Consider the following 12584-nt stretch of genomic DNA (forward strand, 5'->3'; position numbering starts at 1 on the left):
AGCTAAGCAGGGTCAGCCCTAGTTAGTACTTGGATGGGAGGCTGCCTGGGAATCAGGCTTCCTGCATTGAGCACGGGGTTGGACTCAGTGGTCTTGCAGGCCCCCTCCAACCCTATGATTCTATGAATTTGTGTCTTAGCAATCTGGGGAGGAGCCTACAGGCCAATGACAGCAACTGCTGCAGAAGCAAGGGTCACTTCAATCAGGGGCGAGAAAAGGTAGATCAGGACCTACTGGTAGATCTTAGTGTTTTGCAGTGGACCTCCAAAGGCATTTGACTCCCAGTAGTTTAAAAATTGCAAGGAAAACTGCAAGGAAAAAAAAATCTCTGCCATATCTGATCTTGTACTAATCCCTCTTCCATGTTCCTGTAAAATAAGAAAATCAGTCGGTTGCCTTTGACCAGGTCTTTGTGCTGCTCTGTGGCCAATTTCAGAGTAGTAGTAACTCAGTAGTAACTCTGGAGCAACTCAAATGTAGATTTGTCCTTGTAAATGCAGGCTGGCGGGGGGGCGGGGTTGCAGTTAAGTAATTGGCTCTACCTCAAGCTACCAGCTGGCATCAGCCCCTGCCCACCCAGCTGCCCATTATTTTGCATTTGTCTCCATTTGGGGGACCTCTGGGTTCTACTGAAAAAAGCAAAGTAGAACCTGACAAGCCCGAGGTCTGCCCACCCCTGATGTGAGAGAAGCAGAGAGTCCTACTGCCTGATCAAAAACTTGGAAGTCACAACTCAAGCGTGAGATGGGAAGCAAAAGAAAGGGGAGTTTGGTCAGGGCCCTGAGATGCTAAAAACAAAAAGCAGCCTCAGAACTGTGCAGATTCCAGAAGCCTGCGCTGATTCTGCCTTGGGACCAGCTTTACCCACGTTGACTGCCAATTCCCTGTGATTCCTTCTCAGTCTGAACATTTTAAAGAATAGGCATATTTCCATGACAATTTCCAGAGGGGCTGCTGTGTTAGTCTGATGGCAGCAAAGTATTCAGCATAAATACACTTGTTAGTTTTCAAGGTGCCACAAGACTCTTTGTTACATTTCCATGACGATACCTTAAGCCTCCAGTATTTTCTTGAAATACCACCATGAACTGTCCCTGCTTTGGCAGGAAGGAGAGAAATGTTGCTTTCACCCTCGTGTATCATCGTGGATATATGAATAGCAAACCTGGTTACCTAAGTGCCTATTCTTATGTAGCCAAGACAGCACCACCCATGCACAAGAGATAGGTATTAGCGTGCTTGAGGAATCCCAAGCTTTTCAGAAGTACAAAAATATCTTAAGGAAGAAAACCCTAAAATTAGGGGGGGGGGGGGGAGATCCAAAATAAACCAAAACAGCCCACTGAGGTGAGCACAGAATGCTGGCTGATTGAGAGGAAAAAATAAAAACCAGGGAGGAGGGGGAATGGAATGGAGTATCCTGTAAAAGGGCAGGGCTGACTAGCTGGCTGGCTGGCACCCTGAACAGGAGCACACCACGCTGCAACGTTTTGTTACAGCTCCCACTTGTCAAAGATATACTGCCCTATTTTACACACACGTGTTGCTACAAAAGGACATCCTACTTAATTCATGGGAAACCCAATTCCCATGAAAAGCGGTGCCCTTTTAGTGGAATGTAAGCACAGCAGCCTTTGCCAGCTAATGCTGGCAAAGATTCCCCAGGAAAAGCACAGCCAGAGGTGAAAGGCAGCTGGACTCCCAACCGGCTGCAGCATTTGGGCAGGAAGAGATGGAGCAGGAAAAGCTTTGCCACATGCAGCGCCCTAGCAATGGTCAAACAGAGCTCGCCCACCCGCTGTGATTTGGGGCACAAAAGGCCCTCCCTCCCCAACCCTCCAAGACTCACCGCAGGAGAACTCCTCGATCCTGTCCACACCGACACCCGCACACATGAGCAGCTGCTCCCGGAAATCAGCTACCTGCAAGGCAAGTATCAAAAGATGGCTATATGTATGTATATATATATATATATATATATTAGTACTAGGTATGCTCCAGTACTAGGCATGTTCCACCCTGGAAAAAAAAAAGCCTGAGGAATGGGTAGTATCCAGTGGTGTCATCCTGCTACCGTTGATGATGTTGTGCCAGCGGAAATGAACGTAAGTGCAACTAGAAATGGGAATTGACAGGAGAGGGCTTCTCCATTCTTTCTTCCTCCCTTCATGCCACAAATCTGCTCCGGGGTCCCCCCCAATCCTCTGGAGCAGATTAGTGGCGGGCGGGGGGGAATCCGTCCCGCCAGCGGCACACCACCATCGGATACTACCCTCTGTACTCCAAGACTTGCAACAAATAAAGCAAATTCTGCTACCTCCATAGGAAGCTGCCGCATCCCGGGTCAGACCCTTAGTCCGTCTAGCCCAGTATTGCCTATGCCAATCAGAAGTAATTCTCCAAGCAGATCTGCTATCAGAGCTCCTTCCAGGTGGAGATGCTGGGCTGAACCTGGGATGTGCGCTGCCTCCAGAGGATGTGCTCTACTGCTGAGCTACGGCCCCTCCCAAATAGCACCTATGCAACCAGAAAACACTGACACCATCTCTTACTTCCACGATTTGTCCTTACAGAAAGGAGTACGGAGCCATACAAGGCAATGAGGCCCCGCCCTCTGGACACCATATTCAGTACGCCCCTGGGTTTCGGAGGTGCCGGTATGCTGTCAAGCACATCTATCCAAGCTTAAGGGCTATAAACTTCTGTTCTGTTCTAAGGCAGCTGGATTCTATGGCCCAAACCACACGCTCTGGCTTTTCTGCAGAACTGCAGCAGGCAAACACAATCTACGCAACTGGAAGACAGCGCATCTGAGAAAAGAGAGAATTCTGTGCTGAAGAGGGAGAATGCACTGATGTGTTAGTTCAGTCTTCCTCGACCTGGCGCCCTCCGGAGGTGTTGGACTACAACTCCCAGCACCCCCAGTCAGAGCTGGCTGGGGATGCTGGGAGTTGCAGTCCAACACCTCCGGAGGGCGCCAGGTCGGGGAAGGCTAAGCCACTGTAAAGAAAAGCCGCATGGTGGATGGACAAAGGACAACCTTGTTCTGGAGTTCACCCCTTCCTCAGAGACTTGGCACTCATGCCCACATTTCCGTCTCTAAAACAGGAGCAAGGGCGTGACCCCCGCATGCACGCACACAGGAGCCAGGGTGAATGCGCAGAGGAAATGACATTACCCACCCTGAAGCTCACAGACAGAGGGGGGTACACATCTAAACCCAAGCAACAGCAAAGAAGAGAGCGGCCGGGGAGAGGCAACCCAGCCTGGAGCTCGGAAACCCTTTACGGGGCATTTCAGCCTCCTGGGTCTCAACGAGGGTGTGCAGCAGAGATCTGCTGAAGCATCCGTCCCCTCAATTTCAGCGGGACTCAGTTCCACCTGAAGCACAGCCACCCCTCCTACAGCTGGACTCCAGCGCACACGACTCAGGGCTCTTTGGGGAACAGAAAAGGCATTTGCTGTGGCTGCGTGCTGACGACTCTGAAGGGTGGCCGCGCACTGACACTCCAACAGGAGCACGCCACATGCCACGGGCCTCGCATGCGTGGTGGACCAGGCCATGGCATCGTGAAGCCGGCATCACTGGGCACAAGCCCCTCCCAAGCTGCTCCTTGCCAATGTTCGGAATGCAACACAGAGCTTGGCTGTGCCACCTGCTTTTTGTTCCACGCGACTTGCCCTTCCAGATGGTGCAACGCCACCTTGACCCCCTGCTAATGCTACTAACTGAAGAGCAGTTGTGCCACCGTGTGGCCCCACATCACCACATCATCCGGTGTGTGTTTTTTAGAGCCATCTCCTTCCCCAGTCTCGCTTCTGGCTTCAATACACATCAGTTACAAAGTGGTTCTTACCCTCCTTCCTATGGTGTGTTTTACAGCACGGGTGGGGAACCTGTGGCCCCCAATGTAGCTGGGCTATTCAGGAGCTGTAGTTCAGTGGCAGAGGACCTCCTTTGCATGCAGGAGGTCCCAGGTTTGACCCCCGGCAGCTCCAGCTAGGGTGGAAAAACTCCTGTCTGAAGCACCGGAGAGCCATTGCTGCCAGTCTGTGTCAACAACACTGGGCTATGTGGACGAATGGTCTGACTCGTATGTTCCCAGCTCCCATCATCCCTGCCCATTGGCCAGGCTGGCTGGGTCTGATGGGATTTGGAGTCCATAGGTTTCCCTCCCCTGTATAAAAATCCAAACAAAATGTTTACATACATAATTCTATGGATGCAGGAAGGTGTCTTGTACTGAGTCAGACCACCGTCCATCTAACTTAATGTTGTCAGACCTAGAGGTGCTGGGGATTGAACCTGGGACATCCGCATGCAAAGCAGGTCCTCTACCACCGAGCTACAGTCATTTCCCATAGTGTCATTCCCCAATTACCCAAGTTCGACAACAACAACAAAACAACGCACCACCTTTCCCTAGTTTCCCTTCATAAAAAAGGTGGGTTAACATTAATTCAGGAGTTAGTTACGTTCACATAAAACTAGTGTGCTATCGTATGATCATTCCTTCTAATAGTGAACTACAGTAGTGTAGTGCCTATCATTTTGGAAACAAAATGGGGCTACCCAATAGCAAGGTTGTGGCTTCCACTCACATACTTCAGGGGACACCCTCTGTGGTCAGAAGTACCTACATTTGTAAACTGAAAGTTTTAAAAACAAACAAAACAGAAACAGCCTGACAGGAACTCGTGAACTTACCGAATATTGACGACAGTTGACTGTACATCGGGGGTGGGTGGGAAAAGGACTGGGGATGATGGGGGCTGTAGTTCAACACACCTGGAGGACACTAGGTTGCAGAAGGCTGGTCTAAACAAACCAGACATCAGGCAGACTGTTTGGGCCGTATCCAATGGTGTCATCCTGTTAGCACAAATAACATCTCGCTAGTGGAAACGAGGCTCCAAACTATGCGGAAGAGGAGAATCCAGCTAAAGTTACATTTGTGCAAGTGCAGTTGCGCAAGCAGTTGTGCATTATGCTTGCAGAACCTGTTGTGTAACCAGCTGGGTGTTCCGCTCGAGCAACAGAAAGTTCCGGCAGTGTTCCACTAGCGCTATTCCAGTTTGCAGAATAACACCCTTGGAAGCTGCCCTTTGAGTCCACCAATCTAAGTCTGTGGCAAAAATCAGCCCGAGACATGGAATGGTCAGGGTCAACTGCAAGCAAAAGAAAGGAAAATGGAGGGCAGAGAAAAGAGAGGGAATTGACTGGTCAAGCCACTGACAGCTTACACGAAGTATCCTGGGGAGGAGGGGGAGGAGTAGGATGCCTTTCCATCTCCAGAACCATGTGCCCCCATCCATACAGCCCTAAGACACTCGGATTTGGGGCTGGCAGCTCTCTAGCACTTTAAAGCCAGTGGCGTAGCGGAGCCAGGACTCATGGGGTTGAAGCCCCGGGACTTTGTGAATAGCAGGGATGAGGATGTCATCTGCTGCCCCCCTCAGGCTTTCCTGTACCCTCTGAATTTGGCTGAAATCTTCACAGCAGCTGGAAGTGAAATTGCTTTTCCCAGCAACAATATATCGTGGTGAGATATTATTATTATTTCTATACTGCCCAATAGCTGAAGGTGAAATTGCTTTGCCCAGCAACAATATATTGTGGTGAGATATTATTCTTATTATTTCTGTACTGCCCAATAGCCGAAACTCCTAGGGATAGTCATGACAATACACGGTTAAAAACAGCATGAAAAAATTAAAATATACCAAGTTTACAACAATTCAAACAGCTAAAACAATTTCAGCTGAATACTAGGCATGTTCGGACAGATGCCCCAACATATGCCATGAAATGTAATGTAGAGATGTCCCTGTTGGAATGCATAGTATTTGGGGGTGGCTTGGTACTGAGTGGGCAATTCACACACATTCATTTTACAAAGTTAAATGCTCCTGCTGGAGATGCAAACCACTAGAACTAGTTGGTTGACGTGGATCAACAGCTACCTGCATTTCTGAATCCCACTTGGGGCTACGGGGCTGTTAGAATGAGCACCTGCTCTTCAAAACTGATCACTACAGTAGTTTTTAGCACAGCAATGGAGGGCCTCAGAAGTGGGGGGAGGGGTGTCCTTGCTCTCTTCCCCAGTTCTAAAACTCCCTCCCCAGCACCATCCCAGATGCCTGAACAAGGCTCTCTTCCAGGCTGACTCGAGCCAAGAACAGGAGAGCGCTTCTTGATGGGTGTTCGGAATGGGCAGGCCAGAATTACTGTATTCTTTTTAATTAGTTTTACCATTTGGTCAAACAACACTCAAGTCTACTGGGAGGGGTGCGGGGGTGGGGATACTGCCTTCCCTCCCCCGCTACCTCTGATGGGCCATTTGCCCCCGCTTCTCACACTCTTCTCTGGCAGGGCTACCCAGCCTACTGGACTGTGACATCGATTTGTTCCAAGTGGTTAAGAAACCAACATGAGCCTGACCGAGGCGGATGTTAATAATAAACCAGGGAGAGGCCAATATGTATCCATCAGGGACTTCCAAACAGTCCGCGTTCATTCTGAACTGTCCTTCCATACTGTTCCTCCAACGAAGAGCAGCACAGAATTAATTCCCCCCCTTTCCCCAACACACTGACACGAGAAAGAGGTTGCAACCGGTGCACTGCACTGTTAAACATTTAACATGACTGCGGGTCAAGACCCCTGGAATCTCATGGCAAGCAGACCCGTTCAAGTCATCCAGCCCAGCCCTCTCCAGCTGGGATCCAAGGACTGACTCCTTGCCCGCCCCTTACTCCGGAGTGCCACTTCTATACCTGGACAAGGGCCCAGGTGTAAACAAGCTGCGCAGAGATGGCTCCTGCCACCATTGTGTCACGGACATCCTGATTCTTCTGAAGAGACCCCTCCTGGAAGATCACCGCTTTAAGGTCATGCACACAGAGACTTGGGATCCAGGGCTTGTCGAAAGCTGCAGGCAGCCTGGAGAAGAAGTAGGGCAAACTACACTCTCGAGCGCCACTCACAGGTTTGGGAAACTGAACATTTAAAGGGGCGGGGAGGTGGGGGCAGAGCAAGCCCAAAGACCAAAGAGACGCCTTCCAAAATGAGGACATTCTGCCAACTTCACTGTTAAGCATGTCTGTCATATGGGGGTCCTTCTCCACAAAGGTTATGGGGCACCTACTTACAGGTGGAGCGAGGGAATGACAGTTTACATCAGCCTTCCGCGACCAAGTGCCCCCCAGATGTTTTGGACTTCAACTCCCATCAGCCCCAGCCAGCATGGCCAGTGGTCAGGAATGCTGGGAGTTGCAGTCCAAAGTATCAGGGCGGGGGGGGGGGCTTGGTTGGGGAAGGCTGGTTCACGTTCTTCGTGATTTAACTGCTTGTCATCCAACCCAGGATCTGGCTGCACTGCAATTATTAGGACTGATCAAAGAAGAGGTTAGGACTAAGACCCAGGAACACGGAGAAACTTAGCACAACATTGTGGTTTAGAGGGCAATCCGACGGGACTGATGCTCTATAGACGGAGGCCTCCGATCTTGGAGCCCTCCGGCTATCCTATGCCTTGGTAGGCAGAGTGGCAAGAACAACAGAGATGCTGCTGCCTCCCATTCCTCCTCTGTACCGTCTTTAGCTAGACAGCCCTCTCAGCCCCTCTAGCTTGCTTACTTTCCAGGGTTGGGGATGAACACCAAGAGGCTTGTGGATCCAGCAGACCCCCACCCACCGTCACACCCCTTTCCTCCCTCCCCGACCCTCTTCCAAGGACTCTATTGCATCTTTGGAAGAGAAGCCGCCACAGTGATTTCTGCAGGGGTTAGGGCGGGATCCCCAGTGGGATTTCCCCTCCCATGGCCGTAGCTGTGACTACAGCCCCGAGGAGAGGGGGAATCTGCTATATTCTCTCCCAGGGTCCATGGGATTGCTCTCTTAGAGCATGAACAATGAGCCAGGAAGCATAAGAACATCAGAAGAGCCCTGCTGGATCAGACCAAGGGCCCATCCAGTCCAGCATTCTGTTCACACAGTGGCCGACCAGCTGTCGACTAGGAAACCCACAAGCAGGACATGAGTGCAGCAGCACCCTCACACCCTTGTTCCCCAGCAACTGGTGTACACAGGCATACTGCCTGTAATACTGGAGGTAGCACGTAGCCCTCAGGACTAGTAGCCATTGATAGCCTTCTCCTCCAGGGATTTGTCCAGTCCACTTTTAAAGCCATCCAAACTGGTGGCCATCACTACTTCTTGCGGTAGCAAATTCCATAGTTTAACTGTGCGCTGTGTGAAGACGTCCTTCCTTTTCTCTGTCCTGAAGCAGCTACATAACATCTAATTTAAGCCGTAGCACAGTCTATCCACCAGTTCCAATGCTGCCCCCCGCCCCAGTTAACGGTCCCTCTCTTAGGCCAAGGTAGTATTGGAGGTGGTTGGGAAGACAGAGACCTGGTGCAGCAGTGTCAGAGAATGAGAGACGTGGGAGCTCCCCAGTTCACGTCTCCCCTCAGCCACGAATTCACTAGGCAACTTCACAGAAACCACTCTCTGTCTCTACCTCAGAAGCCCACAGGTAAGGCTACGGGCCTTCTTTGCAGGATTAAGAATTACTGAGATCATGACTGTGAAGCACTTTGCACAATCAAAAGCACTTGATAAACCAGGGATGGGGAACGTGTGGCTCTCCAGATGTTGGTGGACTCCAACTCAGCCCTCACCATTGGCCATGCTGGCTAGGGCTGAGTGTAGTTGCAGTACACCAACACCTGGAGGGCCACACATTCCCCACCCATGGCATAAACAGTGGGTATTGATAGGATGATTCCACGTGGAGCCTAGAAAAATTCACAAATGCGTTTTCTTTTGCAATGCCTTCTCTCAGTGTCCATTCCTCTACCCCTTACCTCCCCACATCTCTCTCTCTCTCTCTCTCTCTCACTCACACACACACACACACACACTCACTCACACTCATTCTAACAGTTGACTGTGGTTGTGGCAGCCCTACCTCCCTACCAACAGACATATCTGTCCCTAGGCCTTCTGTGCAGAGTTTTTTGTTTTACTTCTGAGCAGTTGGAATGTTCATAAACATTCCGTAACACATCCACAGTAGAACCAACGGCTAGGACAATCTCATTTCAAGCAAGCCAGGGCCCCTCCCAACCAATACCTAGGGATGCTGCCAATACTATCCTGACTTTAGCGCAGTTCCCCCACCCCAACCCTGAAGTGTCTCTGAATTGGCAAGGTGTGGGGGTGGAACTGGCAGAGCTACAACTTTCCTGCAAATCTTTGTATTTTACATTTAAACTTGATCTGTCCATGTTCATGGCCATATCCATAGCTGGATGGGGGATTATAGGAGATGTAGTCCAACACATCTGGAGGGTAACAGGTTAGGGAAGGCTGTTATAAGAGTCAGCATGGTGCAATGGTTAGAGCCTTGGACTGGGACGAGGAGACCTGGCTTCAAGCCCCCACTCAGCCATGAATGACTTTGAGCCAGTCACTGACTCTCAGCCTAGCCTACCTCACAGGGTTGTTGTAAGGATAACATGGAGAGGAGGAGGCGGATCATGCATGCTGCCTTGGGCTCCTTGGAGGAAATGGTGGGATATACATATAACAAATAAATAAATAAGCAGCAGCCACATTGACCAACTGGACTTTGGAAATGCCCAAACAGTTACTCACTGGCTGCATGGTGCCCCCAGCAATGATCACAGCCCGACACTCCTGCAGCACCTTGGCAAAGTGCACCGCCGGATTCAGCAGAAGAAACTTGAGGCTGCTCAGCGCCAAAGTGCCTGGACGAGGGACATATCAACACATCAGGAGAGTTGGTAATGCAACATTTTGAGAGCACTTTGGGGCAGTTTGATCACTGCCTGCAGTAATAATAATAATAATAATAATAGAAGAATCCTTTTTTCCCCCTGCCCCACTGCTGGCTCCCATTGCACCCATTCTGAGGATGTTCAGCACACTTTGAGCTAAACCAGGGAAAACCCTATCAGGAAAAGAGATGACAACTGAGTCAACAGTACAACCATTGTAGGCTCCTATTGTCTAGCACCTCTAACGTCACTTCATTACATTAATGCAGCCTTCCCCAACCTGCTGCCTGCCAGATGTGTCAGACTACAGCTCCCACCATCCCTAGCTAGCATGGCCAATGACCATACTGACTGGGAGATGATGGAACTGTAGTCCAGCACACATCTGGAAGGCACCAGATTGGGGAAGGCTGCATTAGAGAGTCTTCTCATCAACTACTTTTCACAACACAAGCTGTTGAATTATTTAAGTTCATGCTTCTCTTTTTTTTAAAAAAAAAAAGGCACCAAACACTAGGATAAAAATGGTTTTCCATTCTTCTGCTTTGGCTCCAGGAGAGGCACCTCATCTGAACATTTATTTATTAAACTTCCATGCCACCCAATAGCTGAAGCTCTCTAAGCAGTTCACAGCAATTAAAACTATAAAGTACAACGTGATTAAAGTTTTAAAAGTACAGCATAAAACCAAAGTAAAAATCAGCAGCTGTGTAAAGACCTAAAAATACAGTAAGAGATTTAAAGGAATAAAACTGAACGTAAATGCTTGGAAGAATAAGGTCTTCACCTGGAACCCAAAAGACCATAACATAGGTGCCAGGGGGGCCTCTCTGGGGAGCTCATTCCATGACCGGGGTGCCACCAGTGAAAAGGCCCTCTCCTTAGTAGTCACCCGCCTCACCTCATTTGGCAGGGGCAACCAGAGGAGGGCCTCTGAAGATTATCTTGGGGTCCACACTACACCAGTGGTAGCAGTAGTAGCAGTGATTTATTTAAATGTATTGACTCGCACATACCACCACCATTGTACAAAGTACCTTGCCTGGTGAGGATTATCCTTCCATCTTGATTTGCATTTGTGAGCGCAGCTAAAAACCCCTCAATATGCATCAGAGGAGATGCCATTTTGGGCTGGTCATCTGCAGCATCTTCAGGGGATCTCTGTGGAGTGCCTAAGGACCAAAAGACAACTGAGCTGGAGAACTGAAGATGTTGAACATACTGGGGCTGTGGGACTACGAGTGTAAAGAGTTCAGAAGGCCATCTCCCTTCATGCCATGCTTGAACGTTGCTACCAGGAGACAGAATGCAGAAGCGAAACCGAATCTACATTCATGCCAATGTAACTTTTATGTTCATATTACAGATAAATTTAAAGGGGAAAATGTGATTTAAGCCTTGCATGTAAAAACAACAACAACAAATGCCCACAGCCTCACCAGAATGGCATTACTGTACCAAGGAAAATCAAGTTGTGTTCCCTACTGATTGGCCCTTCAAGAGAAAGTACAGTATATAACTCTTTAGCCAGGAGGAACACAATACATTCACCCTGATCCAGAAAGCCTCCTGGAACAGCTTCCATATAATCAGTAAAACAAGACAATTGCTGCCCACAGGTCTGCAATCTGAAAAGGCACGACACACAAGGAAAAAGGAATGGGGAGGGAAGAGGAAAAAAATTAAGTCTTTCAGCGGGGATGGCCCCACTTCCCCCTCTTATCTCCCTCAGTCCGGCCTGCTGGAGAAGAAGGGACAGCACACACAAGGAGCAAAATTCCTGTGCCTATTAAAAAGTCACTATCGTCGCGGTCACGATCTTTTGTTTGGCCTCTTACAGCCCTTCCCCATTCCAGCCCTTCCCCTTCCAGCTTGTAACTCTCCCAAAGACTGATTTTCAGCCAAGCTCACCTTCTTTCCCTTGCCTCTTGTTCAAGGACTGCAGGAAATTCTGCAAACCAGCCATTTTCTGGTCTTCTTTCCTTGTTTTCAGAGTCCCAGATGCACCATATCTCTCCACAAACCCAAACAGCTGCCAAACGCAGAGAGACCAGAAGCCATATTAGACGTTGCCCATAAACTGTTTCTCTGCTCATGGATCCTTCCTGGGAAATCCATATGATTTCCCATGGCAGAAAAATATTACATTCAAATTGTTCTGGGGATAGAGTTTTGCACCTTGGATAGCTCCTTTGGAGTTCTGACTGAAACTAAGAATGAATTCAAAGCCCCACAGAAATCAGAGCCACCATCCTCCACTGGTCTGTTTACATGTTTGTACATCAGTGGTTTTTATCCTATGCATAATATTGTATTTTAAGGTTTTCAGTCTTTGTAAACTGCTCAGAGAGCTTCGGTATTGGGTGCTACAGAAACGTAATCAGTGAAATAAATGAAATTTTCGGGAAATACCTTCCTGCCGATGAGGCTTTTCTCGCAGTAGTGCTGAACCTGTCGGAAAGAGAGAATGAAAGGTTCTTAACAACAGAAGGTTCTGAACTCATCTCACTTGCTGAGCTGCCCTGCCCCAGCCTTCTCCACTAGAGCGTCACAACCCACCCAACACTCTGTCAATTGCTCTAGCAGAGGATTGAACTATATCTCATCCATGGTTTTAAACTTCAGGCTGGATTTTTAGGAGGGACGCATCCCTCCGAGGGTTTCTTATCCTATTCCAGGAACGCGTCTTACCCTGAGGACAACCTTCCGTAACCTCGGGCCCTCCAGATGTGTTGGACTACAACTCCCATCGTCCCCAGCACCTTGCTACTAGGAAA

General features: G+C 49.2%; 1 protein-coding gene across 6 annotated transcripts in view; it reads right to left on the reverse strand.

Annotated features, from left to right (window-relative positions):
* DDX11 (DEAD/H-box helicase 11) overlaps window positions 1-12584 on the reverse strand; it is an 84466-nt gene that overhangs the window by 49796 nt on the left and 22086 nt on the right. For all 6 annotated transcript variants that reach the window (XM_084809360.1, XM_084809364.1, XM_084809362.1 and 3 more), the window contains 5 exons: window positions 12220-12258; window positions 11719-11839; window positions 10845-10979; window positions 9665-9777; window positions 1850-1922 (listed from right to left, as the gene is read on the reverse strand). In XM_084809360.1, the coding sequence (XP_084665486.1) occupies window positions 1850-1922; window positions 9665-9777; window positions 10845-10979; window positions 11719-11839; window positions 12220-12258 (481 nt within the window). The remainder of the gene's footprint in view (window positions 1-1849; window positions 1923-9664; window positions 9778-10844; window positions 10980-11718; window positions 11840-12219; window positions 12259-12584) is intronic.

This window comes from Heloderma suspectum, chromosome 7 (assembly GCF_057233095.1).
Source record: "Heloderma suspectum isolate Gila_16-S chromosome 7, 16-S_ref, whole genome shotgun sequence".
Classification (NCBI taxonomy): Eukaryota; Metazoa; Chordata; class Lepidosauria; order Squamata; family Helodermatidae; genus Heloderma; species Heloderma suspectum.